General features: G+C 38.4%; 2 protein-coding genes across 3 annotated transcripts in view; both read left to right on the top strand.

Annotated features, from left to right (window-relative positions):
- Positions 1-13,670, top strand: part of ERCC6 (ERCC excision repair 6, chromatin remodeling factor) — an 81,625-nt gene extending 67,955 nt beyond the window's left edge. The window contains 6 exon segments of the mRNA XM_017885518.1: positions 92-237; positions 323-791; positions 793-1,028; positions 9,872-10,076; positions 10,967-11,045; positions 12,192-13,670. Coding sequence (XP_017741007.1) covers positions 92-237; positions 323-791; positions 793-1,028; positions 9,872-10,076; positions 10,967-11,045; positions 12,192-12,611 — 1,555 coding nt within the window. The 3' untranslated portion in view covers positions 12,612-13,670.
- A 264-nt stretch (positions 13,671-13,934) lies between these two features.
- Positions 13,935-21,862, top strand: part of DRGX (dorsal root ganglia homeobox) — a 77,545-nt gene continuing 69,617 nt past the window's right edge. For both annotated transcript variants that reach the window (XM_017885546.1, XM_017885545.1), the window contains exon 1: positions 13,935-14,956. The gene's annotated coding sequence lies outside the window, so the exon portion shown is untranslated. The remainder of the gene's footprint in view (positions 14,957-21,862) is intronic.

Below are 21,862 nucleotides of genomic sequence, written 5' to 3'. Positions count from 1 at the left end.
GTTATCATATCTCTCTTATATTGCTTTATAACTTGAATTTTTAGGTAGAGCTACACATTGTTTTATACCAGCTTATCTTTTATTTTTTTAGACAAATCTTCAAGCAGTTTTTGACAAATAGAGTGCTAAAAGACCCAAAACAAAGGCGTTTTTTCAAATCCAATGATCTCTATGAGCTATTTACTCTGACTAGTCCTGATGCATCCCAGAGCACTGAAACAAGTGCGATTTTTGCAGGTATTACATAAAATCATTTAATTTAAAGTAATCAATTGTACAAGATGATACAATGTAGTATTAGCGGTGTTTTTCCTCTTTACAGGAACTGGATCAGATGTTCAGACACCCAAATGCCATCTAAAAAGAAAGATTCAACCAGCCTTTGGAACAGACCATGATGTTCTAAAACGCAAAAAGTTCCCTGCTTCTAACATATCAATAAATGATGCCACATCATCTGAAGATAAATCTGAGGCTAAAGGAGCTGAAGTAAATGTAGTACCTTCTAATCAAAGTGATCCTTTGAAAGATGACCCTCACATGAGTAGTAATGTAGCTAGCAATGATAGGCTTGGAGAAGAGACAAATACAGTATCTGGACCGGAAGAGTCGTCAGTGATTAGTGGAAATGGGGAATGTTCAAATTCTTCAGGAACAGGCAAAACTTCTAGGCCATCTGGTGATGAAAGCATTGAGGAAAAGTTGGGTCTTTCTTACAAAAGAGAAAGACCTAACCAGGTTCAAACAGAATCTTTTTGGGAGAATAAACAAATGGAAAATAATTTTGTAAGCACAAGTCAAAACAAAACATCAGAGTGTGGCAGAAGAAGAGACCCTAGAGAAACATCTGAGACCAAAGCAAAAGCCTAAGAACCCTAAGCAATGCAGAGACGCCAAGTTTGAAGGAACTCGAATTCCACACCTGGTGAAGAAAAGGCGTTACCGGAAGCAAGGTAGTGAAAACAAGAGTGAGGCCAAGGAACAGAGCAATGATGATTATGTTTTGGAAAAGCTTTTCAAAAAATCAGGTAATCCATTTGATACATTTGCCACAGGGATGCTAGGACCAGAAAATAAGTAGGCTGTTTCTAGCAGTAGCAGTCTTTAACTGATGGTGCATAGAGGGCTCTCAGCCAGAAGCGTTTTTCTTCAAAAATTTAGATTTGAAATGTATTGACATTTTAAAAATTGTATTTGTACCTCTTTTCTGAAGACCTAGAAGAATTTGAAACTTTGGAAAACAGTAGTACTTATGGCTACTTATGGGAGGTGTGTAATTCTTAAATAGATATGTACTACTTGAGCATTAGTAGGCAGTTACTTTACATGCTATGTGCTACATTAATCTGATTTTCCAACCATAGGAGATTAAAGTAACATTATAAGGGAGAGAGACAGGCTTGTGGCTACAGACAGACATTCTAGAAGTACGAAAGCTGATAACTTATGTCAAGGGAGAAAAGTTAGGAGATGTAGACTCAACAATTGCTCAAGACCATGGGGTACAGATAGCCCTGCTTAGTGATCCCTTAGCAGTCACTGTGTTCACAATGTCATGACCTTGAGTTACCAAAGATTGCTGCTTATGGCACTCAGTTTAAGAAGGCAGGTTTATGTGTAGCATTTCAGAAAGACTTTTATTTAGCATGGTTAATTTTTTTGTTAATTTCATATTTTGAAGTAATTTCAAACTTAAAGAAATCAGTTTGAATAATACGAAGAACTCTCCTATATCCTTTACCTAAGTTATTAACATTTTTCAGCTTTTGCTTTATCATTCACACACACACCCATCTATGCATACATTGTTTTTTTTTGGCAGGAATACCACAGAGGTGATACTGTATCTTACTCAGTGCATCTGTCAGGAGACACATAGTGGTTTGAGCTATTACAAGTTAATTTTCAAGATTAAGGTAGAGTCTGCCAGGTTTCTCAATGCTAAGGTTAATATTTTTCCCTTTGTAATTAATTTGTACTTTCAAGGAATATGCTTTGAGACTGTGTAAATATCCTGTTTCTCATCAAACTTTTATCCACTAGTTTTAATATCCATTGATGATTCCTTCCTCAGTCAGTTATTACTACAGTGGTTGCCAAGTGGTGATTAACATTCTACTATAAGGAAGGTTTTCCTTCTCCCTTATTTATTTATTAATTTATTTTTAGATCAGTATGGACTAATGGATTCTTTTTTTCCATGACTATAATCCATTTGTAGGGGTATTATGATGCTCATATTGTCTTAGATTTGCCTCGTGGGTGGGAGCTCCTTCAGGCAGGCTCCTTTGTCCCTCTGTTATGTCCCCCCCATTCTTTGAGCACCTCCTTTCTTCTTGGTATACTAATATATGCTGAGCTCAGTTGGTATTCTGTGCCAGCCCTGGAATCAGCCATTTCTTCAAGGAGCCCTGGAGAATGGTATTTAGGAACTAGGATCTGGGTTCTTAGAGTGTTCATTGCTGTTAGTATGTCATTGCTTTTGTAGCCAACAGTATCAGGAAATAGATGTATGTATGTGCGTGTATGTGTTTGTTGTGTACATACATATACACATACATACATGCATATATATGCACAACAAATTGCACAGATACACGTATCTCTATGTCTATAAAAACCATGAGTTTGGCTTCCAGCAAAGACAGATTAACATTTACCCTTCCATGTGAAACAAAACAATGACAAAACATACGAAGCAATGGTTTTTCAGGCACCAAAGGGCAGTGATCTCTTGAGAGATGGGAAACAAATGAACTGAACTCTCCAGTTGCCCTGCCCTACTGCCTTGAGAGAATTTTCATGCTGTGACAGAAAGAGGAAGAATCCAGATGGGAGTCCCAGGCAGACCCTTTGTTGAAAAAACAGTGCTGAGCATCAGGGGAGGCCAGGGTGGCTGGCATTCACATGAAAGGGATGATAGAGGAGACAGCTCTGCACAGGGAGAGAACCCCACAGGTCTGCAGAATCTCCTTTGGCACTCAGCTGAATACTGACCAGCACATTGTGTAAGAAAACTACTTAAGGTCAGTGAAAAGTCCTTTCCTCTTTAACTTTTTGAATTAGAGGAGAGATGTCTGGTGCTCTCCCATGGCCAGGGATAGTGCCTGTTCCCACCAGCTAAGACTGGAAAAATATTTCATGGGGCATTGGGTATAGGACAGAGTAGGGGGTCTTGTCTCTGTAGTAGGGAATGATCAGCCTTGGAGTGAGCACTGCTTCAGCTCCACCTGAGAGTTTACAGGAATATACAAATACCCAACATCCAACAAGATGAAATTCACAATATCTGGAACCCAGTCAAAAATTACTGGCTGGGTGTGGTGGCTCAGTCTGTAATCCCAGTGCTTTGAGAGCCTGAGGTGTGTTGATTGCTTGAGCTTAGGAGTTTGAGACAGGTCTGGGCAACATGGTGAGATCCCATCTCTACAAAAAGTAAAAAAAAATTAGCCGGGTGTGGTAGCACACACCTGCAGTCCCAGCTACCTGGGAGGCTGAGGTGGGAGGATTGCTTGAGCCTGGAAGGTTGAGGCTGTGGTGAGTTGTGATCATGCCACTGCACTCCAGCCTGGGCAGCAGAGTGAGACCCCATGTCAAAAAATAAATAAAATGTATAACCCAGTTTTTAAAATGGACAAATAATTTGAACAGACTTCACCAAGAAAGATATGTAGATGGCAAATAAATATATGAAACTTGTTAATATTATTAATTATTACGGAAATGCCAGTTAGAACCATAATGAGACACCACTACTCACCCTCTAGAATGGCTAAAATGAAAGAAGACTGACCATACTAAGTGTTGGTAAAGATGTGAAGGAGTTGGGTCTCTCATACACGCCTGGTGGGAATGTAAAGTGGCACAATCACTTTGGAAAACAGTTTGGCGGTTTCTTAAAAATTAGGCATGCACCTTCCTTATGATATAGCCTTTTCAGTCCTGGATGTGTATTTGCCCAAGAGAAATGGAAAATATGTCCATACAAATGCTTGTACGTGAATATTCATAGCAGCTTTATTAGTAATAGCCAAAATGTAGAAATCAAATGTCCATCAACAAGTAAATAGTTAAATTAACCATGGCATATCCGTATGATCAAATACTAATCAACAGGCCAGGCTTGGTGGCTCACACCTATAATCCTAGCACTTCGGGAGGCTGAGGTGGGTGAATCACCTGAGGTCAGGAGTTCGAGACCAACGTGGACAACATGGTGAAACCCTGTCTCTACAAAAATACAAAAATTAGGCATGATGGTAGGTGTTCTGGAATCCCAGCTACTTGGGAGGCTGAGCGGGAGAATCGCTTGAACCTGAGAGGTGGAGGTTGCAGTGAGCTGAGATCACACCATTGCACTCCCGCCTGGGCAACAAAGCGAGACTCCATCTCAAAAAAAAAAAAAAAAAGTGTTTTATATTATCATGGTTATTTTACCTACGGAAACTAAGCTTTGGAGAAGTTAAGTACTTTGCTGAAGATCACACAGCTGGTAGGTCTATAGAGGATGGCTTGTTGATTCCAAATACTATGATAGCCATACAATACTCTTTTCATTGACCAATATTTTAGTGATTCAACAAAANCCAGCCTGGGCAACAGAGCAAGACTCCATCTCAACAACAACAACAACAACAACAATATATATATATATATATATATACTATTCAACAATAAAAGGAGATAGAGTATTTATACATGCTACAGCATCGATGACTTTCAGACTAGTAAGATTATTACATACTCTGATGCCATTTGCTTAAAATTCTAGAAAACACAGTCATAACAGAAAGTGTCTTGGTTGTCTGGGGATGGGGTATTTGAGGGTGGGATTACAAAGGGATGTGAGTTTTGCAGGTGATGGCTATGTTCATTGTCTTGATTGTAGTGATAGTTTCATGGTATGTACATAATGTCACAACTTACCAAATTCTGTACTTTAGCAGTTACTGCATATCAATTACACTCTAACAAGCTCCAAAAAGCAAAATAAAATGAGGGGATACTGTTGTCTCCAATTTCATTTCAGCGCCCTAGGGCCCTTTCCATGTTTGTAGCTTCCCTTTTCAAGACCTTCATTCACAACTCCTCAATCCTAGAATACATGGTAGTTTTTTAGAATTTCTAACCTGAACTATGGCAAAAACAGTTATACTAACTAGAATTCAATATTTATTTTTATTTATACTAACTAGAGTTCAATATTTGTTTTATTTATTTTGTCTTTAAGTTTTGGTCAAAACACTTCTTGAGTCAAAAAGAACTTGGTTCTTTTCTCTCTTCTTTGTATTTTCAGTGTGTGCTATCAATTTAAAATATAGTTAGGTTAATTTATTTGTTTGTATTCCACTTTAGGGTTTCCTCCCATCCTTGTTGACTCTATGTTATCTTCTGAGTAATAACACATTAACATAGTAACAAAAGACAAAATATGCAAAAATAAATACCAGAGTTGTGTCATTCCCTGGTATATGTGTGTGACACCAGGTGTGTCATACCCTGTCCCCACCCCTTCCTTCCCTTTCCAGTCTCATGAGTTTCTGGCATTTCCTTCACATGTTTCTGTATTAGTCTGTTTTCACACTGCTGATAAGACATACCCAAGACTGAGCAATTTACAAAAGAAAGAGGTTTAATTGACTTACAATTCCACACGCTGGGGAGTCTTTACAATCATGCAAGGAGGAGCAAGTGGATGGCATCAGGCAAAGAGCTTGTGCAGAGAAATTCCCATTTTTAAAACCATCAGATCTCATGAGACTCATTCACTAGTACAAGAACAGCACAGGAAAGACCCGACCCCATAATTCAGTCACCTTCCATCAGATTCCTCCCATGACGTGGGAATTGTGGGAGTTACCATTCAAGATAAGATTTGGCTGCGACATAGCCAAACCATATCGTTCCACCTCTGGCCCCTCCCAAATCTCATATCTTCACATTTTAAAACCAATCATGCCTTCCCAACAGTCCCCCAGGGTCTCAGCTCATTTCAGCATTAACTAAAATGTCCACAGTCCAAAGTCTCATCCAAGACAAGGCAAGTCTTTTCTGCCTATGAGCCTGTAAAATCAAAAGCAAGTTAGTTACTTCCTGGATGCAATAGGGGTACAGGCATTGGGTAAGTACAGCCATTCCAAATGGGAGAAATTGACCAAAACAAAGGGGCTACATGCCCCACACAAGTCTGAAATCTAGCAGGGCAGTCAAATCTTAAAGCTCCAAAATATCTCCTTCGACTCCATGTCTCACATCCGGGTCACGCTGATGCAAGAGGTGGGTTCCCATGGTCTTGGGAAGCTCTGCCCTTTGGCTTTGCAGGATATAGCCTCCCTCCTGGCTGCTTTCGTGGGTGGCATTGAGTGTTTGCAGCCTTTCCAGGTGCATGGTACAAGCTGTCAGTGGATCTACCGTTCTGGGGTCTGGAGGACCGTGGCCCTCTTCTCACAGTTCCACTAGGTGGTGCCCCAGTAGGGACTCTGTGTGGGGGCTCCAACCCCACATTTTCCTTCTGCATTGCGCTAGCAGAGATTCTCCATGAGAACTCTGCCCCTGCAGCAGACTTCTGCCTGGGCATCTAGGTGTTTCCATACATCTTTTGAAATCTAGGCGGAGGTTCCCAAATCTCAGTTACTGACTTCTGTGCACCCTCAGGGTCAACACCTTGTGGAAGCTGCCAAGGCTTGGGGCTTGCACCATCTGAAGCCACGACCTGAGCTCTGTGTTGGCCCCTTTCAGCCACAGCTGGAGTGGCTGGGACACAGGACACCAAGTCCACAGGCTGCACACAGCATGGACCGTGGGCCAGGCCCATGAAACTACTTTTTCTTCCTTGACCTTTGGGCCTGTGATGGGAGACACTGCCATGAAGGTCTCTGACATGCCCTGCAGACATTTTCCCCATTTTCTTGGGGATTAACATTTGGCTCCTCGTTACTTATGCAAATTTCTGCAGCCAGCTTGAATTTCTCTTGAGAAAATGGGGTTTTCTTTCCTATCACATTGTCAGGCTGCAAATTGTCCAGACTTTTATGCACTGCTTCCCTTGTAAAACTGAATGCCTTTAACAACACCCATGTCACCTCTTGAATGCTTTGCTGCTTAGAAATTTCTTCCACCAGATACCCTAAATCATCTCTCTCAAGTTCAAAGTTCCACAAATCTCTACAGCAGGAGCAAAATGCCACCAGTCTCTTTGCTAAAACATAACAAGAGTCACCTTTGTTCCACTTCCCAACAAGTTCCTCATCTTCATCTGAGACCACCTCAGTCTAGACCTTACTGTTCATCTCACTATCAACATTTTTGTCAAAGCCATTCAACAAGTTTCTAGGAAGTTCCAAACCTTCCCACGTTTTCCTCTCTTTTTCTGAGCCCTCCAAAGTGTTCCCATCTCTACCTGTTACCCAGTTCCAAAGTTGCTTCCACATTTTGGGGTATCTTTTCAGCAGCGCACCTCCCCACTGGTACAAATGGACTGTATTAGTGCATTTTCACACTGCTGATAAAGACATACCCAAGACTGGGCAATTTACAAAAGAGGTTTGATCAACTTACAGTTCCATGTGGCTGTGGAGGCCTCACAATCATGTCAGCAGGCAAGGAGGAGCAAGTCACATCTTACATGGATGGCAGCAGGCAAAGAGCTTGTGCAGGGAAACTCCCATTTTTAAAACCATGAGATCTCGTGAGACTCATTCACTCATGAGAACAGTGTAGGAAAGACTCTTCTTTATAATTACCTCCCACTGGGTTCCTCCCTTGTCACATGGGAATTGTGGGAGTTACAATTCAAGATGAGATTTGGGTGGGGACACAGCTGAACTGTATCAGTTTCTTTTTGTGGAAATAAGCAGGCACATGTATAATTTCATATTCCCTTATTCTTTTACACAAAAAGTTGTATACTATGTTATCTTCTGTTTCTTTTTTTAAAAAACTTCATATATCCTGACAGCCACTCCTGTATTAGTTAACAGAGAGCTATTCCTCCTTTAGCAATTTTTATTGCTGGAGTGCTCTGCTATGTTGACCCAAAACCCGAAATCTAAAATGCTCAAAAATCAAAACCTTTTGTGCACTGACGTGATGCCAGATGTGGAAAATTCCACACCTGACTTCATGTGATGGGTCACAGTCAAAACACAGTTAACACTTTGTTTCTTGCACAAAATTGATAAATGTATTATATTAAAATTACCTTCAGGCTATGTGTGTAAGGTGTATGTTAAAAATACACACATTTTGTGTGTAGACTTGGGGCCCATCCCCAAGATGTCTCATTTTGTATATGCAATTATTCCAAAATCCAAAAAAGTGAAAATTTGAAACACTTCTGGTCCCAGGAATTTTGGTTAAGAGATATTAAACCTGTACCACAGTTTATCCATATATGAGGATTTAGATTGTTTATAGCTTCTTTCAGCTACAATGCTGCACTAAATAATCCTGTGCTTGTACAAGAGAGATTGCTAGATCAAAAGGTGAACACATATGTAAGGTTGTTTTGTTTGTTTGTTTGAATAATGCCCAACTCCCTTTTGTAAGGTTTAGATCAATTTGAATTGTCACCAGCAATTGTTCTCCAGAGTCTTGTCAAGAATGTGGTGTTATACTTTTAATTTTTCCCAGTCTGATAGGTGAGAAAAGATATATTAAGTTTTAATTTGCAGTTACTTTCTTTGAGTGAAAGTGAACTTTTTATAGGACCATTTATATTTAAAAAATTTTTCTTTATGTGAATTTGTCTGTTTACGTCTTTTGTCCATTTTCTAAATCAGATTTTTGGTCCCTTTTTCCCCTTGGTTTTAAAGAGTTCTTTATATATTAGGGATGTTAACTTTTCATTTTTCATATATGTTACAAGTATTTCCTCATTGGTTGTCTTTTATTACTTACGATAATTTTTTCCTATGAAACAGGTTTTTTTTTTTTTAAACTTGTCAGTCTTTTATTAATTGGAATTGTAGTTCTAAGCCTTTTCTACACATAGATCATATGATAATTCACTATGTTTTCTTGTACTACTTGTATGGTTTTGCTTTTTACATTCAGATTTCTGATCCATTTAGAGTATGAGGTGTGGGTTTTATCTTGGTTCAAAGATAAAATGCCCCAACATTTGTGCCCCAACGTTTGTAGCATCATTTATTTCAAATATGTTTTTCTCAGTGATTAGAGATGCCTTTATCATGTAATACATTTCCAAATGTAGTTCGGTCTATTTCCAGTTTCTGGTCAATCTCCTGTTGTGTCTCTTCCTTCCTCAGCACCAAACTGTTGTAATTGGAGCATGTTTTATTGTCCAGTAGGGTGTCACTGCCTTTTCAGTGTTTTCTGATCTATTTATGAAGGTTTATTTTTCTATATGAACTTTAATATCAGTTTGTCTAACTTCATAAGAAAGCTTGATATTTTTATTGAGATTGCATTAAACATATAAAGTAACTTAGGGAAAATGGTTATTGAGTCATTCTACTCAAATGCAAGGGATATCTTTCTGTTTGTTTAAGTCGGATAGTCTATCTTTCCAGGAGTGTTTTCATGTCTTCTCCATACAAGCTTTACACATTGCTTGGGTTTATTGCTAAGTGTTTTGTCTTTTCTGTTACTGTAAATAGAATTTTCCCACCATTTTACTTTAGCTGGCTATTGTTTGTAAATAGGAACATTATAGGTTTCTGTATGTGAATTTTATTTTTTCATGTTGCCTGAATTATTTTACTATTTTTTATCATTGATTCTCTAGGGTTTTCTAAGTGTACTATGACTTTGTTTTTTGTCTACCACAATATTGTACTTATACAGAGGAGAAAAGTGTCTTTCTTGCATACAAAGTGAAATATCACTTTGCTGTTTCTTTTCTTGCTAGTTGGCGTGCACAGTGTCATGAAGCACGATGCCATCATGGATGGAGCCAGCCCAGATTATGTACTGGTGGAAGCAGAAGCCAACCGAGTGGCCCAGGATGCCTTGAAAGCACTGAGGCTTTCTCGTCAGCGGTGTCTGGGAGCAGTGTCTGGTGTTCCCACCTGGACTGGCCACAGGGGGATTTCTGGTGCACCAGCAGGAACAAAGTAAGAGATTGCTGCATGCCATACTTGCAAGGAGGCCAAACAACTAAGGCTAGAAATAAAATCAGAGCAGGTGTAGAGGCTTATGTTGTTATTTCTCTTCAGGAATAAATCCCTCATGGAAGGATTATAGCAGCGAAATCTGGGTGACTTGGAGAAATACTGTTACAACTTTGCCTTCCTACTTGCTTTCATCCCCTGTTTTCCAAAGTGGCTTCAGGAGAAGTGATTGGTTTTATTTGAGAGATGGTGTTGTTAAAAATAGTATGAGATACAGGATAATGATTAAACTTTAATGAGATAATTAGCGAATTTACAACACACATTAATTACTGTTATTCAGTATGCTCTTTTAGAATGATTTTCCTACCTGGAATTGAGAATGGTTCCCATCATCTTTTGAACAAGAAACTGAGTGGTTCTCATTCTGAGATGCAGCAGTTCCTTTTTTTTTTGGAGACGGAGTCTCACCCTGTCGCCCGGGCTGGAGTGCCGTGGTGTGATCTCAGCCCACTGCAACCTCCACCTCCCGAATAGTTGGGATTATAGGCTCCTGCCACCATGCCATGCTAATTTTTGTATTTTTAGTAGAGATGGGATTTCACCATGTTGGCCAGGCTAGTCTTGAGCTCCTGACCTCAAGTGATCTGCCCTCCTCGGCGTCCTAAAGTGTTGGGATTACAGGCATGAGCCACTGCACCCGGCCAGCAGTTACTTTCTAGGAGGGTGGTGTGGAAGAGTCGAGGGGGATAGAGCAGAAATGGCGTGGCTGTGAAAGAATAACCATGCAGATGGAAATGTTTCCAGGAAGAAGTTCATTGTTGAAAGAGTATTTTGATCTCTAAGTCTCAAAAGCAAACATTTAATCTACTGTGATTCTTTTCCTTCTTTAGGAGTAGATTTGGTAAGAAAAGGAATTCTAATTTCTCTGTGCAGCATACTTCATCAACATCTCCAACAGAGAAGTGCCAGGTAATATAGATAACCTTTTTGCTTTCCAGGGTGAGATTTACTTGATTGAATGCCATGAAAATTTCACCTGATTCTGGATGTGAAGAAAATGGTTATCTCTGGTGTAATGACACCTGATATTTGTGTTGCATGCTCTGATTTACGATGCACATTCACTTGAATCTAAAAGGACCTGCTGATTTCCTAAAGACAAAGTCTTTAACCCAAGATCCGTAGCAGCATTTCTGTTTTGCCATTAGAAGGTTGACACAGGGATGGGTGTGTCGCTGCCAGGACAGCCTGCCTTGTCTAGAGGGGAAGTGCCAGCTCCAGAGACCACAACCCTTTGAAACAAAGGTCCAGAAAACTGCCTTGAATGTTGATGTCTGTAACTCACTAGCTGCTAGAGCAGAGTGCCTGTCTTTCTCTGTTCAAGAATGCCCTGCTTGCCTTGAGTGCTACAGTGGTTAAAACTAGTCCAGACTCCACCATTCAGTGGAAGTTTTTCTGGTCTTTCTGATTAAGGATTATGTTAAAACTCCCAGATTCAGACTCCAATTTTAAGTTAATATAAACGTGTTTAGGAATATGAGTATCTTTGACTTCCCATGTTCTGTGCTTTTAGCAGTAGGGATTTGAGATCCTTTCAGAGTTAGATTTGTGTTTTTTTAAGGAAACTTGCATTAGATGTAAGGTAGGAAAGAGTAAGAAGACTTAAAAGTGAGGAAAAAGAAGTATAGCTATGATACTGTTCCTTATCCACAGTGTACAGGTCAGGGTCCATTTGAGAGGAAGAACAGGAAAAGCCCACAGGCACTAAAAGTGGTCCTGGGCCTCCTAGAGACAGATTTTCCTGAAACCTTGCCTGGAAACCTCCATTCTGCCTTCCCTTCCACCACCATGCAGAGTGGTGACTAAGGGAATGGCTTGGTTGCCCCCCTTTTAATTTTTTTTTTTATTTTAGGAAATGGTCTCTTAACAGTGGGAGGATTTAGATACCAGACCCTCCTCCTTTCCCTTTTCATTAGGTGGAGTCTCAGTCTTACCCCGTCAGCCTCACCACCCTGGCACATGTGTTGTCTTGTGACCACTCACAGCTTTTGGGGAAGGAAGTGGGGGCATAAACTAGAGATGAAATATATCAATATAGTGGTCTTCTTTTTCCAGGATGGCATCATGAAAAAGGAGGGAAAAGATAATGTCCCTGAGCATTTTAGTGGAAGAGCAGAAGATGCAGACTCTTCATCCAGGGCCCTCGCTTCCTCCTCACTCTTGGCTAAAATGAGAGCTAGAAACCACCTGATTCTGCCAGAGCGTTTAGAAAGTGAAAGCAGGCACCTGCAGGAAGCTTCTGCCCTGCTTCCCACCACAGAACATGATGACCTTCTGGTGGAGATGAGAAACTTCATCGCTTTCCAGGCCCACACTGATGGCCAGGCCAGCACTAGGGAGATACTACAGGAGTTTGAATCCAAGTTATCTGCATCACAGTCTTGTGTCTTCCGAGAACTATTGAGAAATCTGTGCACTTTTCATAGAACTTCTGGTGGTGAAGGAATTTGGAAACTCAAGCCAGAATACTGCTAAACAACATTGCTTCCTAAACTTTCAAGTCACTTTTTCTAACGGGCATTTCTGATTATTAATTTATTATTAATAATCATGTTTGTCAACGGAAGTTGGCTGCACTTGATGTTTGTTTGCATGACATCTACCTCAGAATTAAAACTTTAAGAAGACGAAACTCTTCTCTGAAAGTTAAAAAGTTTTAATAATGCTAGCTAAAGGAGAAAATACTTGGATTGATTTTTTTTTTTTTTTGGCACTCTGAATTATGTTAAACAATCAGGGACCTAACGGTTACTCCTTGGAGCACATTTGTTCCTTTACCCAAAAGATGCTGTCAGGGAGCACAGTTAGAAGTTTGCAGAACAGAAATCTCAATAATTTTTTTTATTGGTGCTAAAAACAGGTTTTACATTCAGTCAAACCTGTTCAATAAGTTCATCAATATCTGATAACAGCATTATTTTGATGCATAACCTTTAAACATTTAAATTTACTGTTTGCCACCCACAAAGGTCAGGTTTGTTATTTGTTGTTTGATAATTATATTAATTTTCTTGAAAAGATCCTCTTTTCAAGGTACTGGCAAATTGGTGGGTATTTTTATTAGTAAAGCATGAAACAGTTTGTTAATAAATGATAAGACATGTATTTGTGGAAAGTTGTAGGGTATTCAGTTTACCCTGGCTTTCCTTTAAGCAGAGGGCATCTTTTTCCCTCCTACAGTCACAAAAGGGCATCTTTTTCCCTCCTACAGTCACAAAATGTGTTATTAAAAAAAAATCCAATTAAAGCCAAAAGTAGGTACATAAAAACCACACATGTGCATGCACACAAACATCACTGCAGCCCACAGCAGACCCAGCTGTTATTACCATGAAGTGACACCACTCCAGACCTCTCATCTGCAGGCTGGCAGGCTGTCTTCTCTCCAGTTGCCTTTGTCTTGCGCCTGCCTTTGCATTCCCTGTGATGGGCTTTCCTGTTTCTGTGGTTTGGATTCCAGCCAAGGCTGTTTGTATCTCGCTACTGTTTATGTGATTATGGTTCTGTGATGGTGTTGCTTTGATCCTCAGTTTCTTTTCTTTTTTTTTTTTTTGAGATGGAGTCTCGCTCTGTCGCCCAGGCTGGAGTGCAGTGGCGTGATCTCGGCTCACTGCAAGCTCCACCTCCCGGGTTCATGTCATTCTCCTGCCTCAGCCTCCCGAGTAGCTGGGACTACAGGTGCCCTCCACCACACCTGGCTAATTTTTTATAGTTTTAGTAGAGACGGGGTTCCACTGTGTTAGCCAAGATGATCTCGATCTCCTGACCTCGTGATCCGCCTGTCTTGGCCTCCCAAAGTGCTGGGATTACAGGCATGAGCCACCGCGCCCAGCCCAGTTTATTTTCTTACCTGTGTTTTTCTTGTTTCCTTCTCAGGATGATTTTATCATCTCATCTTTGAAGTATTGTTTTCTGAAATTCATTGTATTCCTTGAATTTCTTCTGTAGCTATCTCAGTGCAGTTTGTTTCTTGGATTTGTGTTCTCTGGTCTGTTCTTTTCCTCTCTCATTTTCTGTAGTATACCTGCCCTCCTACCGTGCTGTTTCTTTACATCTCGCTCATGCTCAACATGGATAGCTGTGTCCACATCTTCTGTCTGCTCGTCCCTGTGACTCAGACAGGAGGGTCCTGGGCAGGGGGAGCCTTGCAGGACTGCATGAGAGGACATGGGTTTTGCTTTCTCTGCTCTAATATTTTGCTTAAGCCAAGAATCCTTTTCTTAGAGATGTTCTTTATGATTCCTGCCAGGATTTTCTAGTTTTTTTTGGATTATAGCTCGTTCATTTCTTTGGTTTTTAGTTTGGTTTATATATAATGAGGGAAGATGATGATTACATTATTTTTGTCACTTTGCCATCATTGTTGAGAAGTCATAGAAGGAATTTTTAAACAGGCCAATAAGTCTTAAACTTGAATACTTGGTTTAGAAGGAAGTCAAAACTCCTTCCTTTTTGACTAAGTGGTTTGTTTCTGGGGAACTCTTAATTTCTATTTTTATAATCATTAGCCTGTAAGGAAATTGTGTCTTCCTTGTTCTCAGGGTGATCTGCTGACCTTGTTCACTCATATGAAGCATTTGGGCGTCACATTTATAGTGTCTGAAACATAAACTGTATTGAGCTAGACAAGGTATAGCCTTCTCTTCAAGTAGCAAATACTATCAAAAGCTATAATGCAGTAGGAGCAAGGTGGTCCTTGTTCCAGTTCTTGTCTCAGTTTTTCTGACGTACCATGATATTGGGAAGGTGGTGTCTCAGTGAGGAGATCTGCACACATTGTCATCATGCCTCCTGGATGAAGGGACTTGGAGAACAATGCAGTAAGTAGAATGGTTTTAACAATGCAGAGAAATTTATTCATTTAGATAAAAATCTAATGTTTGGAACTTTAAAAGCTTTGTACAGTGTAGATAGATTTAATGTATTTAACATGCTTTATCAGCACAAATAAAGGATTTTAAAATTTTGTCAAAAAATTAAATATGTTAATACCATCACCATTAAAAATGTTCAAGCAGTAGTCTGCCTCCCCACCCCCACACCATCTTGCACCTGTTCCACAGCTAAGTACAGTCCTTTGTTTGGTGTGTCTTCTCCATGCATTTAGAGAATCACATGACACAGACTGCTGCTATAATGTCATTTTCTCATTCTTCCTTTACTAATAAAATTTCTGAGTTCTACCTGGACGTCTGGCTGCTCAGCTTAAGACTACTTCTCAGCCTCCCTTAAAGTTAATTGTGACCATATGACTAAGTTTTAAACTTCCAAATTGGCCCTTTAAATAAAGAAGCAGGGTATGCACTCTCCTTGACATTCCCCTTTCTTGCTGGCTGGGAGGCCAGTGGGAGCTTCAGTAGTGACCTGGCATCTCAAGAGATGGAAGTCATGTGTTGAGGAAGGAGAAGTTGGCCTGCCAGTCTTGAACTGTTCTCCTTTGACCTGCTATTTAAGAGTAAAATAAAATACTGTAATAAAATACTGACTTGCTTAAACTACTGTCTTTTGAAGTCTATTACAGCAATCAGTTTGCTTTAAATATGTAATTTATATTAATGGGGTTATACCATCCTTATTTTGCAACTAACTTTTCATTTAATATTATGTGCAAGACATTTCTATTCCTGTAAGTATAGCTTTGCCTGCATAGAATTGTTGGATTAATTATGTAGATTTTAAATGTCAGTTGATGTAGCAGAATTGCTTGCTTCAATTCACCCTCCATAAAAGGACCCATTTCTCCAAACCCTTGCCAACAGTAAGTGGTATCAATATCGGTAGGTTGTTTTGTTTTGTTTTAACCAATCTCATGATTGAAAGTACCTTGTTTTCACTTGAATTTCCCTGATTACTTATAAAATCAAACATTTGCGTGTTATTGGCCATTTGTAGGTCTCTACCATACTTTGCCTATTTGTGTTATATTTGCCTAGTTTTCCTGTGGGTTGTTTGTCTTTTAGGATTGCTCCCCTAAACAAAAACAAAAAGGCAGTTATTCCAATGATCAACAAATATTCTTTTCTCTACCAGTTTACAATGTCAGCTTTCAACTCATCACATGCTAAGTTGTCTATTTCTGACCCGTGGATCCAGGTGTTGGTTCTACCAACCACACTCCTCACACTGTCATTTGGTGCTTTGCATTGTGTTTTGCCATTCATAGGCAAGTTCCTTTTCCTTTCTCCCCCTCTTCAGTGTCTTATTCTTGGGTGTTTTCTGTTCCAGCTGAATCAAGAATTAGTTTATTAAATTCCAGTAAAATTGTGGTGTTCTTTTGACTAGGGTTGCATTTGTTTCCACATTAATTTAAGAATAAAAGACTTCTTTATAATTAATATAATGTTTCTGATTAGTATTATGATAGGCCTCATTTTATTATAGTCTTTTATATTCTTGGATGAAATTTTAATAACTTTCATCGTAAATCTGTTGCACATTTCATAATAGGCTTATTCCTAGGTGTTCTACAGATTTTTAGTTTTAGTTGTGAGTCTTTTAACTTTTATATAAAAATATGGAGAATTAGCATATTTGCATATCTACTTTGTGATGTTTATCATATGGAAGTTTTAAAATACAGTAAATTCAGTCTTTCCATGTGTTTTTTTTTTGTTTGTTTCTTTATTTAAGAACCATTCCCTAGCTAAGGTCATGAATATATTCTCATAAATTATTAATCCCATACGGGTAACTAGTTTCCCTACCACCTTTAACAAATGGTTTATTATTTTCCTCCTGATGTATAATGCCACCTTTACCAATTTACATATAATTTATGGAAATGTTTCTTGGCTCTGCATTCTGTTAAATTGGTCCATTTATCTAACTTTGCTAGCAACCCACTGTTTTTATCATTGTGGTGTCATAATTGGTTATCACAAATGGTAGAATGATTGTCCTCAAAGTCTTTTCTGGTATATATTGATATAATTGTATAGCTTTTCTTAGTGTAGTAAAGTACACAGTTAAATTTTCTAACATTGAGATATCCTTTAGACTTTCACTTCCAGAATGGCAATGTGAAGGGCCCTCTGGACCCCCTGTCCTAGGAATTAGCTTTAACTGGTGAAAATTGTAACAAAAAATAAACACCTTCCTCTTATACAGAGAGACACAAACACTTAATATACTGAAAATTATCCTAAAAGCATGTAGAATAAAGTAACACTTATTCAAGGAAATCCAAATCTTGGTAAGAACAGTGAGTCAGACACTTCAGCCACAACACACTCCCCCCTCCCTCCCATTTCAATGGGTGCAGCCAAGAAAACAGAGCTCCGTCTCCCTCAGCTCCCTGTCCAGAGGTATGGTACCTCACAGGGAGGGGCAAGATGCCAGCATTTCTTACCCCTGCAGCTCCAAGTGGCAAGAGCTAAATTCATGAAGTTAAAAACTATGACAAGGAAAAAATGCACGAAAGGGGTTCAATAGTAGATTTGAACTGGCAGAAGAAATTATCAGCCAACTGGCAGATAGAATAAGAGAGATATGCTTTCCAAAGAACAGAATGAAAATGAAAAATGAGCAAAACCCCAGAGAAGTGTGAAGCACCATTATATGCACCATTGAAGACCATTAAGTGTGCATGTAATGGGATTACAAGAAGGACAGAAGAAAAAGAAAATATTTAAAGATATAATGACTGAAAACTCTCCAAATTGATTGAAAAACATCTAGGAAGCTTAGTGAACTTCCAGCATGATAAATGCAGAGGGATTCACAGACACATCATGGTAAAAAATGCTGGAAACAAAGATGAGAAAACCTTGAAAGTAGTGAGTGAAAAAAAGATACATCACTTAGGGAACAAAATTAATACTTGACTTCTCAGAAGAAATAATGGAGGCCAGAGGGCAGGTATAACAGAGTGCTTGAAGGAAAAGAACTGTCAACCAAGAATCCTATATCCAGCAAATGTATTATTCAAAAATGAAAGTGAAATAAAGACTTTTCCAGATAAACAAAAACAGAAAAATTGTTGTTAACCAACCTGCCTAATAAGTATTAAAGGAAGTTCTTTAGGCTGAAAGCAAATGAAGAGCACCAGTAAAAGCAATTATATAATTATAAAAGTCACATAAATGCATATTTTTCTCCTTCTCTCAACTGATTCAAAATGCAGCTGTATCAAATAATATGTATATAATGTATTGGTCTATAACATTCAGAAATGTCATATATATAGCATTTGTCAAAACAACACAGGTGGCTGGGAGCAAAGCTGTAATAGACTAATGAAATGATGGCAGATGATAAAATAATAATTATAACAATGTGTTGGATTTGTAATATTAATGGATACAGTATGTATACCTAAAATATCACAAAAAGGGGGAAAGGGAATATAGCTATATAGGAGGAAAGCTTCTATATATTATTGGACTTAAGCTTGTGTAATTCTACTAGATTCTGGTAAGATGTATATGGTAAATGCTAGAGCAACCACTAAGAAAATAACTCCAGAAATATAGTTGAAAAATTATTAATAAAATTAAAATACTACCTTAGAAAATACTCGATGCAAAAAGCAATAGTAAAAGAGAATGAAAAGAACACAATAGATAATAGAAAACAAAGTAATGTGTATTCAACTTATCAATAATAAATGTTAATGAATTTAATCAGGCAGAGACTGTCAGATTGGATTAAAAATACATTCCAACTCTGTGTTATCTATGGGAGACACACTTTAAGTTCAAAGACACAGATAGATTAAAAGTAAAAGGATAGAAAAAGAAATAGTGCAAACAATTGCCACAAAAGAGCTGGACTGGCTGTACTAGTGTCAGACAAAGATCTTAAGACAAAAATGCTCCTAGAGATAGAGACATTTTATAATGATAAAAAGGTTAATTCATCAAAAAAATATAACAGTTGTAAACATATATATGAACTTAATCAAAACACAGAAAGCAAAAACTGACAGAAGTGAAAGAAGAAAATGGCCATAATAGTAACTGGAGACTCCAATAACCTATTTTCATTAATGGACAGAACTAGACAGAAAGTTAATGAAATAGAAGAATTGACCAACACTATAAACCAACTAGCCCTAACAGACATCTATAGAACACTTTACCCAAGCACTACAGCATATACATTCTCAAATGCTCATGGAACATTCTTCAGGATAGGCCTTATACTAGACCATGAAACTTCAATACGTTTGAAAGGATAGAAATAATACAAAGAGCATTTTGTGATCGTAATCACAGGATTAAATTAGAAATAAAAAATGGGAACATTTGAAGAACTCACAATTAGGAAATTGAACAACATACTATTAAATAACCAATACACTTAAGAAGAAAACAAAAAGGTAATCAGAAAGCACTTTGAGACTAATGAAAATTAAGACACAAGTGAACTGTACAGATGCAGCTAAAAAAGTGCTTAGAGGGAAATTTATAGGTGTAAATGCCTGTATTAAGAAGGAAGAAATAAAACAGTAACCTTCCTTCCACCCTGAGTCATTGAAGAAAGAAAAACTAAACCTAAAGCAAGCAGAAGGAAGGAAATAATAGAGTAGAAATTAATGAAACAAAGAATAGAAAAACAATAGAGAAAATATTACTAGAAACTGGTTATTTGAAAAGATCAATAAATATGACAAATATTTCACTAGATTGACCAATAAAAAGACAATACTCAAATTACTAGGATCTGATAAGAAAGAATAGACACTACTACCAACCTTACAGAAATGGGCAATCTGAATAGACCTATCACTAGTGAGCAGATTAAACCAGCAATCAGAAAATTGCCCACGAAGAATAGCCCAGGCACAGACAGTTTTACCCCTGCGTTCTACCAAACAACCAAAGAAATGCTAATAGCAATTATTCTCAAACTCTTTCAAGAAATAGGAGGGAATACTTCCCAGTATTACCCTGATAATAAAACCACTCAAAGATATCACAAGAAAACTGCAGACCAGTATGTCTTATGAAATACATGCAAAAATCCTCAACTAAATGCTACAAACCAAATCCAGCAACATATAAAAAGAATTATACACCATCACCAAGTAGGATTTATCCCAGGGATATAAGATTGGCTTAACATGTGAAAATCAATGTAATACATATGTCAATATAATTTTAAAAAGTCATCTCTACTGATGAAAAAAAGAAAAGGTACATTTGAATAAATCCAACACCCTTTCATGATAAAATGGTTGAAAACAAGGAATGGAAGGAAACTACCTTAACCTGATAAAGAGCATCTATGAAAATCTACAGCTGTCTTTATACTTAATGGTGAAAACTGAATGCTTTCCCACTAAGATTAGAAATAGGACAAGGATGTCCATTATCACACTTCTATTTAACATTGTACTGGAGATTCTAGCCATTACAATTATGCAAGAAGAAAAAAAGGTTGCAAAGGAAGAAGAAAAACTCTGTTCGCAAATAACATGATCTTGTATGTAGAAAATTCTAGGGAATCCACTAAAAAAAAAACTATGGAAGCTAATAAATGAGTTCAACAAGATGGGAGGATACAACATCAGTATTTAAAAATCAGTTGTATTTCTACACACTTGCAGTGAATAATCAAAAATGAAATTAAGAATATTCATAATAGCATAAAAAAGAATAAGGTGCTTAACATATTTAACAAAGTGCAAAACTTATACTCTGAAAACTACAAAGCATTGCAGAAAGTAATTAAAGAAGACCTAAATAAGTGGAAAAACATCCCATGTTTGTGGATCAGAAGAGTTAATGCTGTTAAGATGACAATATTCCTCAAACTTATCTGCAGATTCAGCATAATCCCTCTCAGAATCTCTGCTGATTTCTTTGCAGAAATTGACAAGCTGATGCTAAGAGTTACATGAAATTGCAAGGAACCCAGAATAGCCAAATAAATCCTGAAAAGAATAAAGTAGAAAACTCACATTTCCTGATTTTGAATTACAAAACAACAGTAATTAAGAAGTGTGTTACTGGCACAAGCATAGACATAGATCATTGTATTTTTAAAAAAATGGTGATTCCAGAAATAAATGCAAACATCTGTAGTCAACTGATTTTCAGCAAAGGTGCCAAGTCCATCCAGTGGGGAAAGAACAGTCTTTTCAACAAATGGTGCTGGGACAAGTGGATAGTCATGTGCAAAAGAATAAAGCTGGACACTTACCTTACATTATATTTAAAAAGTTGGCTGGGTGTGATGGCTCATGCCTGGAGTCTTAGCACTTTGGGAGGCAAAGGGGCAGATTGCTTGAGTCCAGGAGTTTCAGACCAGCCTGGGCAACATGGCAAAGTCATGTCTCTACAGAAAAAAAAAAATTTAGCTGGTCATGGTCATGTGTGTCTGTAGTCCCAGCTACTCAGGAGGCTATGGTGAGAGGATCACTTGAGCCCAGGAGGTCGAGGTTGTAGTGAGCCATGAGCATGCCACTGTACTCCAGCCTGGGTGACAGAGCAAGACCCTATCTCAAAAAAAAAAAAAAAAAAAAAAGTTAGATGCAAGAGGCCGGACGTGGTGGCTCACGCCTGTAATCCCAGCACTTTGGGAGGCCAAGGCGGGCAGATCACAAAGTCAGGAGTTCGAGACCAGCCTGACCAATATGGTGAAACCCCATCTCTACTAAAAATACAAAAATTAGCTGGGCATGAGGGCATGCGCCTGTAGTCCCAGCTACTCGGGAGGCTGAGGCAGAAGAATCACTTGAACCAGAAGAATCACTTGAACCCAGGAGCCGAGATCGTGCCACT

The sequence above is a fragment of the Rhinopithecus bieti genome, unplaced genomic scaffold (genome assembly GCF_001698545.2).
Source record: "Rhinopithecus bieti isolate Rb0 unplaced genomic scaffold, ASM169854v2 scaffold_15143, whole genome shotgun sequence".
Lineage (NCBI taxonomy): Eukaryota > Metazoa > Chordata > Mammalia > Primates > Cercopithecidae > Rhinopithecus > Rhinopithecus bieti.
This window is presented reverse-complemented; position numbering and strand designations above follow the sequence as displayed.